The 18,363-nt window shown below is 38.2% G+C and overlaps 1 protein-coding gene across 2 annotated transcripts; it reads left to right on the forward strand.

Annotated features, from left to right (window-relative positions):
* The first annotated feature begins 5,043 nt into the window (after nucleotides 1–5,043).
* LOC125301756 (protein FAM3C-like) lies at nucleotides 5,044–18,275 on the forward strand. Of its 2 annotated transcripts, none has more exons than XM_048254471.1 (10): nucleotides 5,044–5,306; nucleotides 6,463–6,485; nucleotides 6,791–6,889; nucleotides 11,505–11,558; nucleotides 12,464–12,638; nucleotides 13,075–13,133; nucleotides 14,067–14,117; nucleotides 16,919–17,003; nucleotides 17,566–17,692; nucleotides 18,065–18,275. In XM_048254471.1, exons 3-10 carry the CDS (start codon nucleotides 6,868–6,870, stop codon nucleotides 18,191–18,193), a joined length of 702 nt encoding a protein of 233 aa, XP_048110428.1. In that variant the 5' UTR covers nucleotides 5,044–5,306; nucleotides 6,463–6,485; nucleotides 6,791–6,867; the 3' UTR covers nucleotides 18,194–18,275. The 2 variants fall into 2 exon arrangements, with proteins under 2 accessions (XP_048110428.1, XP_048110427.1); XM_048254470.1 differs by lacking the exon at nucleotides 5,044–5,306 and adding an exon at nucleotides 5,975–6,089.
* The last annotated feature ends 88 nt before the right edge of the window (nucleotides 18,276–18,363 follow it).

The following is an 18,363-nucleotide window of genomic DNA, read 5'->3' on the forward strand; positions in this document are numbered from 1 at the left end:
CATAATTATACCAGATACATTTAATGGTTATGGGGAACAGCAGTCAGCAGACATCTGACAGTGTCCCAATTATTTACTCTGAGAATAACCCAGGATATGCCTGTTGACTGTACAAATATCACCTGGCAATAAGCACACATGGAGAGTTTGCTTTAGTCAGTTACATCTCTCAAAATTGAAACCTTTAGATCACGGACATTGCCAGTGGTTACTGTAAATCTCTCAAAATAAAACCTTTAGATCATGGACATTGCCAGTGGTTACTGTAAATCTCTCAAATAAAACCTTTAGATCACGGACATTGCCAGTGGTTACTGTAAATCTCTCAAATTAAACCTTTACTGTAGATCACGGACATTGCCAGTGGTTACTGTACAAACTATGAACAGGCTAAGGCATCTGTCATAAATCAGTTGCATCATTTGGAGGGCAGTTACATGTGAGCAGAACAAGAGATGCAGGGATTGGACTACAAACCATAAGAGTGAGTATTCTTGAATATGAATATTGTTTAATATTCTTAAACTGGAGCACATTGAATAATTTTGTCTGATTTTCTTTTTTCAGTTTAGTTTTCATAGCTCCTGAGGGTCTACTTATGAACTCAACTGACTGCATGGTAAAGCTGAGTAGAAAATGAAGTTGAAATGAAGTGAAGATGTAGTTCAAGGTTGCAAATTTATCTTGCACAGTGTCGGCTAAAATAAACAACTCTGTAAATACACCAAGATGCAATTTACTTTTTTCGCTTTCAATTGGAAGGTGTCTTGCTGAGATCTCAAATAAAAGAAACAAGGTTAAACAAGTAAAAATAAATTGAAATCTGCAACTACATCTGACTACTCTTCGGCAGAGAACCTGCAGGGGCACCTGAATGGACAATATCACCTTTTCCATTGTCGTGTCAGATATTCAGACTTGGGCCAGAATTTAAGTCCGTACATCTTGCCCACAACGTAACAAAAATACTCCATTATATGTGCTGAAGTCAAAAACGTATCCCCAAAAAGAAGGTGCAAAAGTCCGGCAGAGTTCCATGCAAAATTCTTTTAATGTTTCCATGGCACAAAGCCTGAGTGGATCGTACGATCGCACTCCAGACAATTGACCGTTCGCAAAAGCCACGCCCCCTAGCCCGTCAAACTCAGAACAGAGTTGTCAATGGTACAGTAGCTGTTATAGCAGGATATATTAGAACGCCAAAATATTATTGGGAAAATAAGTCCCCACAGGGCCGAACCGCGGCGCGGCGGGGTCTTGTTTCGCCCTGAAGGGACTTATTTTCCCATAATGACCGGCGCGCTCTATACATTATCCCGCTTTTATTATACCGCTACTTGCCAAAACGAATAATAAACTCCCCACGATATGACTTTAGCTTACATAGCCTAGCCTATTTGTTACCATTCATCGTGGCATTTGCTGAAAAACAAATAGTTCGCAACAACACACGCTGCTGAACTTGAATCAAACATTCTTTAGAACACAGCTGATCAACCGTCTGCTTTCACGTTTGAATGAAGTTCCAGTCCTTGCGTACAGTAGGTATATGAAAGACGTATCAGAAGCACAAAACCCGTTGCCATTGACAGCGGTAATTATATGTTTGCAGCGGTAATTACATGAATTTATTTTACCGTAGAACGTTGGGAAATCCCATTCAAGTCAATGGAGCGTTCTACTAGCATTGTGAAGAGCCGTATAATAAGACTCTGTAAAAGTTACAGCACAAGAGGCTCTTTTAGAGAGCCACGGACCTAAATTAATTTACAATCATTTCCAATCCGTTAAAATTGTCCGACTGCAGTATGACATGAAGGCACATATCTAGCTAATTTTGTTGGGTGATGAACTTAAACGGGAGGCGAGTGTGATTCACTGATATTAATATTAGCTGTGCTAGATAGACTTGCATGCATGTTACAAGGACACTGGGCCATTCATGGAATAGGCGGGTCAGTATATGGACAAAAAAAAACACCTAACCTCAAAAAAATTGATACAAAAGGTTTTTCAACTGATTATGATACCTTTAGATGTACTTAATAACATATTAAAAATCTAGTAAAATCTGACCCCAGTAAAGAGGTCATTTTCAAGATGGCGTCCAAGATGGCCACCAGAAGCTAATTTGGGATATCTGAAGCATTAATCAGCCTAGGAAAGTGTTTTTCGTGTTTAATCAGATTTAGAGGTCACTGATTCATATATGTCTAGAGATGCACCGATATGGAATTTTAGGGCCGATAACGATAACCGATATTTATTGGTTTGTTGTGGCCGATACCGATACGATAACCGATAATATTACTCTTAAAAAAAAAATCAAGCGGCAATGACGGGCCCGAGCACCTGCGGGCCGCAACCCGTGACATGTCAGAATCCAACAAAGCACCGACGTGGTGAGTTTCTGAAATGTACATATTTGATGCGTGTGCTATTTGTTTTTGTAATTTATTTTCTGCCACATTTACTCGCTTGGCCAGGTGGGGGCTTAATGCAAAGCAGGCCCATTGGGTGTCATCATAATCATAATATATATTAACCTGAGAAATTTCAGACCATTCATTTTAAGCAAAGAAAATTTCTGACAAACTTTTTATATATATAACACCAGTTAAGACATGTCTTATCTTCCTCCATGCATGCACAATACAATGCCCTCTATAATGAATAGGCAAATCTAGTGTAAAGGGGATATATGTTGGCATGTTAAGTCCAGGGAAAACAAATTAAACACCCTAAAATATGTATTTTCTGAAAGCATATAATCTGTAGATAAGATATAACACCATTTAAAATATGTCCCATCTTCCTCCATGAATGCACAATACAATGTCCTCTATTCTGTATAGGCGAATCTAGTGTAAAGGGGATATATGTTGGCATGTACAGTCCAGGAAAAACAAATTAAACACTCTAAAATATATATTTTCTGAAAGCATATAATCTGTAGATAAAATATAACACCATTTAAAACATGTCCCATCTTCCTCCATGAATGCACAATACATTGCCCTCTATTCTGTATAGGCGAATAGTGTAAAGGAGATATATGTTGGCATGTACAGTCCAGGAAAAACAAATGAAACACTCTAAAATATATATTTTCTGAAAGCATATAATCTGTAGATAAGATATAACACCATTTAAAACATGTCCCATCTTCCTCTATGAATGCGCAATACATTGCCCTCTATTCTGTATAGGCGAATCTAGTGTAAAGCGGATACATGTTGGCCTCTTTTGTCCAGGGAAAACAGATTAAACACCCTAAACTACATATTTTCTGAAAGCATATAACCAGCAGATGAGATATAACACCAGTTAAGACATGTCCCATCTTCCTCCATGCCATGAACAATGCATTGCCCTCTATTCTGTATTGGTGAATCTAGTGTAAAGGGGATACATTTTAGCCTATATTGTCCAGGCAAAACAGATTAAACACCCTGTTGGATTCTCTGGTTGTTGCGTTGTGTTTTAGTTCTAATGTCTGTATTGAAGATGGTCAATAAAGCTTTTGACGGGCGGATCAGGATTGGCGATTAGATGATGATTTATTGTAGATGGTACAACAATGAATAACAGAACACAGGCTAAGTCTCAAACAGTAAAACTGTGCAGAGTCTAACAGTTGTGGTTGTTATTAGAAGCTGCTGCTGAGCCTTCTATGGCTGAAAAGACTAAACGCCGATGGAGGGCTGAATGATTTTTATTCCTCCTGCCATTTATGGGTAGAGCATTGAAACATTTTCAATTTTAACATTTAAAATCCTATTCTTGTTTAATTTGACCATCATCTGATATCAATTTCAGTCAACAGCCCTGTAGGCTGAGAACACAGAATAGTAATTGAGATATAGCCATTCTAACCTGTTGACAGCCATTTTGGCAGCCATTTTGAAAATGACCCCTTTCCCAAGGTCAGATTTTACTAGATTTTTAGTATGTTATTTAGCATGTCCAACAGTACCAGAATCCATAAAAAACCTTTTGAACCCTATATTGACCCGCCTATAAGGAACATGGTGCTGGCCAAAAAACGGAAACATAGCCTACATTGCAGAGCCACTTTTACTTTATTATTATATGGTGAATAAATGTTACACTACTGTGCACAGCCCACTGATTTATAAAGATCAGTGGCACAGCCCCATGCTCTGACGTGACGAAGCTAGCACGTTATTAGCAGCGGTTAGCTAACTATGCTAACATTAGTTATCTACAAGTCTCCTCCAAGTGACAATCATTTTATATACAATGCTTAGCTTACTTATTAATTCTTTATTTATCTTACTTACATTGAGTTGACTGTGGGGCTTAATCCACAGATGTGGTGGAGCACTGTTTTGTTATGGTTTGCTAAGGAGTAACCCTTTGCTTTAAAATAGTGGAGATCTGGGACGAGATAATTTAAACTAATTTCACATAATTACAGAAAACTTAATCAAGGATTGAAAGGCATTTTTCTGTGTATCGGAGTTGTGTTAATCCCACATATGTCATTTGACTGTCCTTTTCAACTCATATCACTATAAAATCCCATAAAACCGGACAAATATCAAGGCTCCCAATACATTTCAATGGAGCCGTAAGGTGAAGTTGACGGGCCATGTCTGCCTGCACGGAGCTTCTGGACTGCCATTGGCTCATCTGCGTTCGATGGGCGGGGTTTTGCGAACGGTCAATTGTACCAATATTTATACCCCTCCTTAGATGCTGACACAACACTTAGCAACCTCGAACCCACAGGTGGCATTATGAAAGGATTGTTGTTTGGTTTTATCTTTTGCTAGTCAGCATTGTTGTTGCCAGGTGTACGAACTTTTCACCGTAACACAAGTTCAAAGGTATACACAAAGTTTAGGGGTTTATATAGCGATCAAAGGTCACACATCGTAATGGGTTACATAACGTTCACTCGCTTGCTCTCTCATTGGCTGTTTTGAGTAGCCTAGAGTCCACTTCTAATGCCATCTTTATCTCTGCAGCTGCAAGGCTAAGCATGCTTTTTCAAACAGGCTTCGCCTAGCCACAGTGAGACACAGAGAGACATTGGGATACAGAGTGCACATAGAGAATAATTCTGGTAGAATAGCTTCAGTATGTTAATAGTATTAGTTAAACTTGTTATTTTAAAATGTTATAAAACAAAGTTATTTAAGAATAACTTCAGTGTATTACTTGATTACCATTAATGTTATATAAATACATGTTTTACCGTTTCAAACTCTTTCTCATTGTGATGAGAAACCATAGTAATAATTTATACCACACCACCCGATTAAGTCTACATACAGCTGGTGAGTTTTCTGATTTATTAGGCTACTCTAAACATATAAATGGTTAACATTAACAATTTATGCCAGTCTAATTTATTACATCATATTACATAACATCATATCACATACCATGTTAATCTGCTCTACGCCTGCCTTTAATATGAGTGTTTTTGTTTTATATCTGATCAGAATATAACAGCACAAGTGTGATAAAGTTATATTTTACGTGCTGTCATATATTCTCCTTAATGTTACATTGTCTATGGGTTTGATTGACATTATATTGGAGACTTCTGTTTTTGTATCCTATGTTGTTGTTGTATGTGTTTGGTATAGTTGTATTGTTATTTATTGTTGTTTGTGCTTAATGTTCTATGTGGCTCCCTTTGAAATTCCCTCCGGGGCAATAAAGGTTTCATTCATACAAGAAGCTTGTGAAAGTATAAGATTAAAATTGCATTCTAGTAACAATAGTGAACATTTAAGTGCTATACCTGGTGTGCAATACAATCATTCTGAAATATTCAGCATGCTGTTGAAATTAAGCTCAGCTGTCAAGAAGCTTGTGAAAGAGCATATATAATAGCCACAGCGATGTATGCTATCCTGTTCGTCTTGTCCAACCAGCTCACTCAGATCTCATTTGAATACTACTGTACCCTGTTCCTCTAGTCCAACAAGCTCACACCTTTATGACAAGCCTTCATTCTCTCAGTTGAGGATAATTCTCAACGTTCAAACACGTTCAAAGAAACAGCTCACAAACCTAAAGGATATGCAGACCATTAGGAAAGGACAGAGCGGGTAATATACTGAAGGATTTTGACATTATGGTAGATGTGTAAAAACTGTCGTTCTTGAGCTAAGTGGTTGATTTACGTATGGTAGCAAAATGTACGGCAGAGTGAATGGAACAAAATATGGCATGCATGTCTTATCTTTGATTTTCTAGATGTCTTTGCCAACACTGTTCATCATCTTAAGCTGAGACAGGCTATGTGGAAATCCAATTTTGTGTCCTTTCAGAGTTCTCAGAGATACCTACAGTGGAAGTGTCGCTGGCTTAAAGCCAAAGCTTTTGTTGTACACTTCTGTTGTGATGAACTGGTTCATAACTCTTTGTGCACACTGCATTGTCAAACCATCTAACTAATTGGCTTCTTTTCAACACTTTCAGTGGGGGTCCACTGAGAAGACAAGGTACAGTGTTTATACATTATTTTGGTGTAGTTAGTTTCCTTTTGGATGAGCATAGGATATACTCTACACTTGTGATGATTATAATGTGCAATGCTGGCCATATGTTGGTTCTAAAATTGGAGTGAACTGCTATGTAGCCTAAATCGTATCATGCCATTTAAATGCCAATGAACAACACTAATGCTCAAAAAGTTAGCAGACTTTCTCAAAAAGTTAGCAGACATCATTATTCCATTTTCTTGCACCAAGTGTGCTCTCTGGCTGCAAGGTCAAGACTGGATAACTCTGATCTTTTCCATTTATAGACTGGAAACGTCTTTTGATTGTTTTGACTACAATTGCTTTAACATGGATTTTGGTGTCTTATCAATCACTCCTAAAGATGAAAGTTGTCAATCTTCTTGGTAAGTTGGATTTCTGTCCTCTTTAAATGGTTCAAACCTTTTTTTTAAAATGTATCAGTGTTTCTTAACATCTTAATCAGTCCACTCAAGTACTTGTGTTATCAAGGATTCAAGTAACTGTAACCCAAATTAGTATACTGCCACTCCAAATTATGTAGCCTAAACATAAGTATGCCAAAACAGATACCCTTACTCAAGGGAGTATAACATTAAAATTGCATTCTAGTAACAATAGTGAACATTTAAGTGCTATACCTGGTGTGCAATACAATCATTCTGAAATATTCAGCATGCTGTTTAAGCTCAGCTGTCATTTTTTGATGTTCCTCCTGAAAGACATGTGTTATGTGGAGAGTAAACATTATATTCTGTCTTGTCTGTCCACTATTAGTAACTCTAGAATGGACAATGCCCATGGTATTTGTAAAAGAAAATTCCATGCAAACTGTCATGTTTTCATGTAAGTTCTACAACCAAGAAGATTGAATGCTCAAATTTCAAGTGATCATCATTCACATCATGCCATACCATAGCATTGTGTTGGCGTTATGGACGTGACAATTTTGTCTGGAATTGCCCCTTTAATAAAGCATGGCAAAACTGGTTTAAAAACATGGGCCTACCCTCCTGTTGTGTTCGCGGTTAAATTTGACCGATTGACAATTCTTGTATTCCTGGTCAAAAATGAACGTGCATTAGAAATGAATGGGTGAGAAAATGGTCAGTGTATAAAATTGAGTCAAGGCACATATCTATTGATGAGATGGACTGTATATGTGCTTCTGTGCATTCACACGCACACACACACATGCACACACACATACACACACACACGCACGCACACACGCACACACACACACACCGTCACTCTTTGCTTCTTTGCCAGCCCCCACTGGAACCATATAGTATTTTGCCCTTTCTGACTTGCATGAGCTCAGGTCAGTGAGGCCTGGCTGCGGGCCATAAATAGCAAATGGAAGTTCAAAACTGGTAATATCCAATAGAACTTAAGTTGATACAGAGGTCTATCACAACATTAGATGATAATATATGTTTTACTATGGATTTATAACAAGTTAGTCATAGCACTTGATTAGGCATAGCACTTTATCAGGAAAGAAATTAGGAAGTTAGCATGTAGCACATAAGAGTCACCTGTAATGATGGTGGATCAAGGACGGATCCTTCAAAGCTGTGTGTATCCTCTGCGTGCTTGGAACAAGCACACTCCTGTGAACACATTTATGGAAGTCAAGTCAAGTTCAGCACATTTCATACACAGAGGTCATTCAATGTGCTTTACATAAACAAAACCAGACAGTAATAACAAATGAAAACATAAAAGGGAAATAGTGAAAGAATAGTTTAAAAGGTCAAGATCATATTAAAAAAAAAATAACGCACAAGGTAAAATCATTTAAAAATAAAGAATAATTAAAAAGACAAAATAAAGACACAAGGTAGAATAATTTTCAAGGCAGATTCAGAATTTGTAACTCAGTGCAGTTAGCAGAAAGCATCTGAGAACAGTTTGGTCTTAAGTCTAGATTTAAAACTGGCTACAGTTGGGGCCTTTTTGTCATCGGAAAGTTGGTTCCACAGCTGAGGCGCATACAGTAGCAGCTAAAAGCTGCTTCACCATGAATCGCATGAATATGCATGTTTAGTTCTAACAGCAGGTTTTACTAGCAGGTTTTTCTCCTGAAACCTGAGAGGTCTGGAGGGTGTGATTTATAAACAATATAACAATAAAGTTACTTACTGGAAGCCAGTGCAGGGACTTAAGAATTGGAGTAATGTGGTCAGTTCTTTTAGTTTTTGTTAGGACCCTAGCTGCTGCATTTTGTATCACCTGAAGTTGTTTGATAGTCTTTTTAGGAAGGCCTGTGAAAAGTACATTGCAGTAATCAACCCTGCTGTAGATAAATGCATGAATGAGTTTTTCTAAATCATCTTTTGACATCAGCCCTCTAAGTTTGGCAATATTTTTGAGGTGGTAAAAAGCTGATTTAGTTATCGCTTTCATGTGGCTGTTGAAATTCAGATCACTGTCAATGAATGAACCAAGATTTTTAGCAGTATCCTTTGCTTTCAACCCTTTTGTGTCAAGGACAGTGGCAACCCTAAGTCTTTCCTCCTTTTTACCAAATATAATTACTTCAGTTTTTTCTTTGTTTAGCTGAAGAAAATTTGAGACATCCAGGTGTTGATCTAGCTAGACTGGAGCTAACTGTTACAAGTAGCTTCTAGGGCCTACTAACATCACTTATTGAAGGCCTGTTAACCTTAAATCCTCTGGGTTGGTCTGAAGACACAGCTGTAGCTACGCCATATCATTGGACTGAGTGGGACTAACGTTAAGTTAACACAGACTTTTCTTTATTTTTATTTATTATTTATTTATTTATTTTATTACTTGTTAATTTTTGTTTGTTGTCTGTCTTGTATGTCTACCGTTGTCTCGGGTACGCTGGCGATTACGCCGCTCCATCAGGCATCTTTTGTCTTGTGCGTCTTTTGTAAATTTGTTTGTTTGTCTTGATGTCACGGGAATGCTGACGACTACGCCGCTCCGTCTGGCATTTTGTCTTACGCGTAAATGTCTAGTGTGTAAAGCGACCTTGGGTGCTTTGAAAGGTGCTATGTAACAAATAAAATAGTACTAATACTAATAGTATTAGTATTTATTCCATACCAGGGGTGTCCAAACTTTTTGACTCAAGGGCCACATTGGGTTTTTTGGAACACAACAAAAAATAATGGGTATATATAAGTTTTATATAATTTAAATGACAAAGTAATTTTGTTGTAGAAAATTAATTTCTAAAGAAATACTGTTAATTTGATGTTGTTTAATTAATTTATAAATAGTGCACTGTCACTTTAAAACTCTTTTGCCAGCTCCACTCAAATATAGCCTATGGCTAGTGCTGTGCCTATGGCTCATGCCCTCTCACAGTTTATAAGTGGTCAGTAGTGGGAACTACTGTTGCCATCGCGATTTCCTTTTAAAAGTTTCTTATTTAAAAGGTAGATATCAATTATCAACAATGACAAGCCAGCTGGAACATGCCGCGCTCTCTCCCTCTCGTGCATGCACGCTCAAATGCGTTCCTAATTAAATGGGTAGTTAGATCTGCTGCAAAGGAGATACTATGTATCTCGATGTAACAAGCTGTTTCGACATTGACATTGTAATCGCTCTCTAAGAAGAGTATAAAGCAGTTTGCAGTAGCCTAAAGTTACTCACAGTCGTCTATCGCTGGAAAAAAATTGCGAGCGGCCTAACCTAATTAAATGCTCGGCAGGCCGGATTAAAGTGCATGCGGGCCGGATCTATGATAAACTAATAAATGCTCGGCGGGCCAGATTAAAGTGCGTGGTGGCCGCAGTTGGCCCGTGGGCCGTAGTTTGGACACCCCTGTTCTATACACTGACACAGAGATTCAAGGGGCCATAGTGACAGAGCTAAGTAAATTTGTGTGTCATCTGCATAGCTATGATATGAAATCAAATTATGTTGGATGGTTTGTCCAAGTGGGAGCATATAGAGGTTGAATAAAAGTGGCCCCAAGATCGACCCCTGGGGAACACCACGTTGGTGTTGAGGTACAGTTTCCAATACCAACAAAGACGATTTAAAATCTGTACTAAACAAAGCAGTTCACTATGTATTTAAATGTACACATTGGGCGCTATCTTAACGATCTGAAACTCAAGTATCAAATGATGGATGTTGCTGGTCTGTGGATGTTCCTGATCTGTGGCGGAATTGTTTTCTGAAACTTGCAAAATATGAACAGGGAACGTTTGCGCCGGAACACGGCTTGTCTTTTTGCTGAACCACCCCCGTGGGCGCAATTGCATTCCCTAATTTACTGACGTCTACCTGTGGAGGGAAATTCCAATATGCACTGAATGCAAAATAGGAAAGACAAAAGCGCCAGTATACAAAGTCAATTGTGCTTCAGTGCACGATAGGGCCCATTGTGTTATTATCACTATGTAAAGTAACCTAAATGAAATATGGGCTCAAATCATTTTACAACTTTGAACTCTCACACCGTAATAGTGTAAATAAGGCATTTAGGAAGGATATCTAAACATTTTGAGAGAGAATGAGAGCCACTGCAAGCGAAATATTACACTTTTCTCTTTATGATTTTGCTTAATAGTTGCTGCTTTGTGGTTTATATTGGCAAATGAATCAATTAATTTATTCACGTGGGAGAATGACTGGTGCATTCATTGTTTTTCAAAAAGAAGCGGGCATGATTTTTAATAACGCACACCTGCAGCTTCCTGCACACTCGCTAGTCTGTTACATTGTGTGTTTTCCGAATGGTAAGAAGAAGCCTTGCCTCGTCTTTGAAGGATTTGACTCGACAGGGCTCGTTCTACCAAGCACGAATCCTCGACTTTGAGAAACAGCAATAGTCTTAACCAAAAGGAGGCTAAGGGGTACACTGACTATATCATTCATGCGTTTTCACCACCTACTGACAAATGCGTAGAACACAACAATCATATGGTTTGTGTCCCCTGTAGTCTTGTTTTGGTGTACAATGGCCGCTGCCTGAATAAGTCGAATGATGTCAACTTTATCTTCCTACAGGTGACACTGAAGGATTTGTACAATCAGACATGTTTAAGAAGATATATGCAGAAAGTAAGTTAATCCTCTACTGCAAGAAGTCCCAAGTCTATTTTTGCATATGCGTATGTGATATATTCACTGATGTTCACTAAACATTCAGTTGGGTTTGTTGTTTTTGATTGGCTGGTTGGTTTGAGATGTTGTTGGTGATTAGGTTCAGAGGGCAGTCAGGTCTCCTGACTTCCACTGGTTGTGTCACCGCACATTCACTGTTAAAAACATTCTTGTCCGCGCTGTGGCACTAGCGTTATTTGTATAATTATAGAGTTTATGCCAACTGCAATTAGTTTATGAAGAGAACCTTCATGACCATTAATATTTAATAAATAATTAATTAATGATGATTATTTTAATTTTGTTAATGAATCATTTATCCGTTATTCATTAATTTACCTGTACATCTCATGGTGACAGAAAAGCCTCCCCCCTGGTTATGCACATAAATAATTAATGGCAGACCTTAATGAACAAAACGAATTAATGACAGACCTTAATGAACAAAACTAATTAAAAGTGGGAAGTGATTCCAGCTGTCCTAATCGTCAGTCTCAACAGGAGTTGCAAATAGGAACCAATAGTGATGGAGTCATTTTTTGACTGAATAATATCACTCATCTACCTGGGATTGATATAATAGTCATTTCAATCAACAAATACAAAACCAGCAGAGCTGAAGGTGAAGATCAAAAGAAAAGGTGACAGGACACATTTATCAGGCAATTATGAATTAGTGGAGCCTTGGAATAGTGGGTTGAATTTTCAAAATGTGTGCTTACAAGGACACAAAAACTGGCCCACTGCTCATCCCTTAAGAATTTTATTTTTAACTCGTTTGACGTTTCGAGCGCACACACTCTTCATCAGATCGCAATGTGAATAAATGTGTATTTATATCATTCAAATACTGATTCTTAAAGCCCAAGATGAAGTAGGGCGCAGGATGGCGTCACTAGGTCTACAGAGGAGGAGCTTGGACAAACCTGCCCCTTCCAAGTGTGGTATCAACACATGTCCTGATGGCTACTTCGCCTTTCATCTAAAAAGTGGTGTCGCAAATATACTTGGACCAAGAATTTGCTTTGAGGGCAACATGTGAGTAAAGTAATGATTACAGTTACACCATTGAAACTAAAATCAAAAGAAGTAAGTGCTAAATGCCATTAAAATGATTTAAGCTAAACGCAAAACTGATGATCACATTGACAGTCTTTGAACATCTCACTGAAATGAATAATAGCTATAAATAACAGACTTGAGGCAAGACACTAACTCTATGTTCAGACACTGCCATAAACAAGGCATATCATGTTTGGAAGATTCCTTGGAAGAGCCAATAGATAAATCATTATAGCAGCATATTATTTGATGAATTACTGATCGTTTGCTAAATCCTGAAGATGGCAGTACAAACTAACTGTCTACATTGCACTCCTCCATTTCCACATGTTTTGTTCATGTGTTTAAAACCACAGCATAATTTCTCCACACACACTATTTGATTGCAGGTTTGATTTCATGTGCTCCATAGGTTAATGAGTGGGGTTGCCAATAACATTGGCAGAGGAATTAATATAGCCTTGTTGAAAGGTGAGGTGCCCGCTGTGACTCCCATAGATGTCATTTCATTTACAAATTAAAATGGAATAATGAAATGTTAGTAGTAATGTTTATTTTTATTATTATTTATTAGCACAATCCCTGCCCTAATCATGTCATTGTTAAACCTGTGAAAATATGTTTGTAAAATATGTATGTAAACTGATGTCTATTTATTTATTTACATCAAGGCACTAAGGATATGCTCATACTCTGGGCAGCCGTGGCCTACTGGTTAGCGCTTTGGACTTGTAACCGGAGGGTTGCCGGTTCGATCCCCGACCAGTAGGAACGGCTGAAGTGCCCTTGAGCAAGGCACCTAACCCCTCACTGCTCCCCGAGCGCGGCTGTTGTAGCAGGCAGCTCACTGCGCCGGGATTAGTGTGTGTTCACTGTGTGCTGAGTGTGTTTCACTAATTCACGGATACTCATATATACGACTATACTCACACCATACAGTAAAAAATGTGCCAAATGTATTCAGTCCCATTGGTGGCACAGGTGGAGCATGGCTTTAAATTAACTTGATGCGTCCGCAAGATGCAATATTCTTATGAATGCTAGAGGCATTATTTACATCTCTGGGGCCGAGTTCTGTGGTCTGCATTCTAGCGGACCTCTCCATCAGTTACACGTACAGTATTTGGGCAAGGTTTTGTTCACAACACATGGAGTTGTGTACGCAAACGTATGCGAATGCTTTGTCCAAAAGCAAGCAATATCCCCATCCTTAGTCACCTATTGTGGAGACAGTCTCCAGGCACAGAGCTGTTCATGGTTCAGTGCCTTGCTTAGGGGCACAACAACGCTGGCAAGAATCGAACCTATGACTTTCTGGCTGTTGCATGAAGAATTTCTTAGCCAGAACACCAGACTTGAAATAACAACAAGGGAACACATGATCTCACCTTTATTTTCCAACAGGTGACACTGGGGAAGTTTTGACCACAGCCAGATTTGACATGTATGATGGAAGTAAGTTTATATATATCATCTTTTACCAGAGGTGGAAAGTAACGAAATACATTTACTCACGTTACTGTATTGAGTATTTTTTCTGTGTATTTTGTATTTTTTAAGTAGTTTATAAAATCGGTATTTTAAATTTTACTTGATTACTTTTTGAGTGAAGTATTGTAATTTCGCTACATCAAAAATCCCATCCGTTACTTGAGTTGAAAAAAAAAAGTTAAGACTAACGAAAAACAGAAAGGGAGAAAAAAAATTGGCCCTAAACCACTAGCCTAGTGAAAATGATCAGCATGTAGCCTACAACAGGACATGAATCAAGCTGGTGCCATGCAGTCTTTCTGAAAGTGATGGAGATGGAGCTGGATTACGAGATGCATCAGATTAGCCTATGAAAGTGTATTTTCCGCTATTCCAATGGGTTGTCTCAGTTCGTTTTTAGCACCAATGATTGAGATATTCAAGCAAACACCATGGGATTTCGTGGTTTTGACGTTTGTGCTCACCTTTCTTTGGAAAGAAGTTTATTAGCAGTTGTTTCCCCTCATTTTGATGTCTCTCTTTTTTCCTGTTTTGGCCTTTGTTTTTAGTAACCTGACTTGGCTTTCTTGGAGAAAGACATTGCACCAGCAGCATAACAATTAGCGGTCCACTACTAGCTTTATGCTCAATAAACAAAAGATAGACTACCTTATGAATCGTGCAGGAGGACTAAACCATTTAGCTCTTTAGCAAGGGAGAGTGAGAGGACCTTAGACAGTTTTCACTATGTTTTGTATACAAAATCCAGTCAGTCAAACTTTACATTTCGTCTGACATTCATTTGGAAGTTAAAATATTCAGGTAAAATAAATATATGGTGGAAATAAGTATTGAACGCTTTTTTTTTTTTCCAGTAATTAGCCTAAACTTCCAGTGAGTCTATTCGAAATTTTCACCACACATTATATTAACACACATATAAAAAATCCAAACATAAGAGTTTTGTGTATTAAAGTGGAATGACACAGGAAAAAAGTATTGAACGTGCCTACTGAAATTTCTTCAATACTTTGTGGAAAAGCCTTTGTTTGTAAAGACAGCTTCAAGACATTTCCTGTATGACAAAACTTATTAGTCGCAGTATCAGGTGTGATTTTGGTCCATTGTTCTAAACAGATTCCAGAGGTCCCTCTTGTGAATCCTGATCTTTAGTTCCAGATTACTTCCAGAACTGTTTAATTGAATTTAATTGAATTGGCTGCTTTCAAGTCTTTCTGGAGCTTTCTCCGAGTGGTCCTTGGCTTTTGGAATTGACTATCCTTCTGACTCCCTGGTCAGAAATATTGCGAGGAGATCCTGTGCCGGTTTATGATGCAGTGATGTTTCTTCCACATGGAGATAATGGTTCCCATGCTGCTTACTGGAAGATTCTGAAGTTTTGAAATGCATCTGTAACCAGTTTCATTGATATGTTTTGCAACAATGGTTGCAAAGGTCTTGGGAGAGCTTTTTGCTTTTATCCATCATGAAATGTTTCTTGTGTGATACCTTGGTAATGAAAAACTTTTTATAGCCCATCAATATGTAGGCTACTAACCAAGCTTATATTAATTTGTGCAGATAGAAAGGATAACTACTCTCTAACTACTTACAGATTCCAGCTCGTTCCTTCCCTTTCCTTGCCTTAGTGCTTTTTCTTAGCGTGTTCAATATTTTTTCCCTGTGTTATTCCACTTCATTACACATGACTCTACTTATGGAGTTGTTTGGATTTTTTATGTGTGGATTACCTGAGTTATTACTAATGCCTGATGAAAATGTTGTGCCCCCTGTATTCCACTTTTCAAGGGCCCTCTCCTCCATTGCCCCATACTTCCCACTTTCCCCCCCAGTTCGATGCCCTTTAATCTGCTGAACCTTCTGCTCGTTTCCAAATATAAAAAAAACTCTCTGCAACTCAACGTTGGCCTGTCTGCCTCAGCTGCCTGTGAGGGGCTTTTCAGTTGTGCTGGATTACTGTTCATTGCAAAGCGACCCAAGGATGAGTGCAACTAACTTTGAAAATCAACTACTGCTCAAACTTAAAGGAGAACTCTGGTGATTTTTCACATAGATCTCCATTTCTCAACATCCTTATCAGGCAAGTACCTCTACTCGGCGGCCATATTGCAACACTTTTTGGGCACTTACCGTGCATCTATTTCGACAGAAATGCGTGTGCGTAAGGCTTCACGACACCAATCTTGCTCCAGCAGCGAGATCACAACAGATGATTGGCACGATGTCTTCACAGCACACCACATGATTGGCTCAATGTATTTTACAACACACCACATGATTGGCTCAATGTATTCACATGTCAACGTTTTGCCACGGAAGGGTTGTAATATGTGTAGACAACTGCCATATTGGCGTTACAAACTAACCCCATGCATTACTATGGAGGATTTTTTGAGTGCTGTATCTCCTCATTAGAAAGTCTCTGGTAAAACTGGTTGTTCTGGTACCAAAAAAAAAAAAAAAAAAAAAAGTAACTAAGGAACTTTTACTTAAATTACATTTTAAATGAACTACTTTTTTACTTTTACTTGAGTACATTTTCAGATCGGTATTTTAACTTGTACTTGAGTAATATTTCATCAAGGTATTGGTACTTTTACTTGAGTACAATATTTTCATACTTTTTCCACCTCTGTCTTTTACAGTACTACAACCAGGTATTTTTAAGTTAATTGAGTCTGTGTGTGTGTGTGGGTGTGTGCACGTACGTGCAGTGTATGTCAGTTTGTATTTGTTGACAGGGTAGAATACTTTGTGCATTTCAGAGCTGGAGCCGGTGGTAGACTTCCTGAATGCCATCAAATTGAACACCATTGTTTTAATAGCCTCTTTTGATGAACCAGCTCACATGTGAGTGTCTCTTTGCTTGAGTGACACATATGACAAACTATGTGAAAGAGTCATTTGAAGAACTTTTATGATATTCATTTTGTCTAGACATATTTCTTTAAAGCAACACCAAAGAACTTTCCCTCTGTCGCACGCACGCTATTTGTTTATCCAGCACCGGCTTTGCAAATAACAATGTCCACAGACAAGGTAGAATATTTTGCATGACTTATAAAAGTACGATGTATTGCGACATCAGATGTAAGTCAAATTTCTAGTTTCTTATGTCTCATTCCATCGAACTACAGATCCGCTACCCGATCTGGCAAACTTACATAGTGCGGTTATAGCCGATAGAGGGCCGCGAAGGGAATGCAGAATTGCCGTTCACCCTGTTACGAGTTGATGAACCACTGAAACGATTTTGGAAACATTATTTTAAGGTACAAAAAACTCTTTGGTGGTGCTTTAATGTAATACCAAAGCTCTATGTTTCATTAAAATCTAAGCATTTCTAAAATGCTTCAATATGGCTTCAGGGAACCTTTATGTCATCTCATTCTCACTCCTCTTTTCCTCTCAGTCTGACGAGTCAAATTCGTAAGCTGATTTCCGATCTGGGAAGCACTGAGATTCTAACACTCGCTTCGAGAGATTCCTGGGTATTTGCAGGAGCTCGAGGAGTAATTGGGAAAAGCCCTTTTGAGCAGGTTTGTATATTACAAAAATGTGTTTATCTAAGCTCATTTCATGAAAGATGTACTAATTTGTCTTTTAATTGATAAATTAGTTTGGTATAGCATCAATAATGTCATTTTTTTACTTAGTTAAAAAGTTAGTATGACATAATTCTCAGATTTTTAAGCCTAAAAAAACATTAACTTTAACATTAACATAAACATAAATGTATGGTTATTTAATGATAACATCAACAGATTCTATGTGTTATCACAGCATACTCATGTAGGAGAAGGAAACCTTAATGGAAAATAGTGTTAGCATCATAATTCATTCTGGCCCTCTTTGTATGAGTAGGGTTTTTTTTATATATATATTTTATTTTATTTGTTTCATCTTGACAGGTAATAAAGAGTGACAAGAGCAATAATAAATACGGAGGGTGGCCTGAGACAGCAAACGTGGGAGGCTGCTTCCCACAAAACCCTTACAAAAAGAAGCTTAATAATGATGACCTTAACATCAAATTGTAGGGCACCAGTTGAAGAGACAACAACAACAACAACAACTGTCCAAGACCAGGGGTGTACTCCAAGCACGTGGTTTAGTGACAAATCTGGGTAAGTTAACTCAGAGTAGGTGGTAAACCTCCTAATAGAAGAGCTGTATGGCTTCATTCTCCTAACAGAACAATGCCATAGGG

Source organism: Alosa alosa, chromosome 10, assembly GCF_017589495.1.
Source record: "Alosa alosa isolate M-15738 ecotype Scorff River chromosome 10, AALO_Geno_1.1, whole genome shotgun sequence".
Lineage (NCBI taxonomy): Eukaryota > Metazoa > Chordata > Actinopteri > Clupeiformes > Clupeidae > Alosa > Alosa alosa.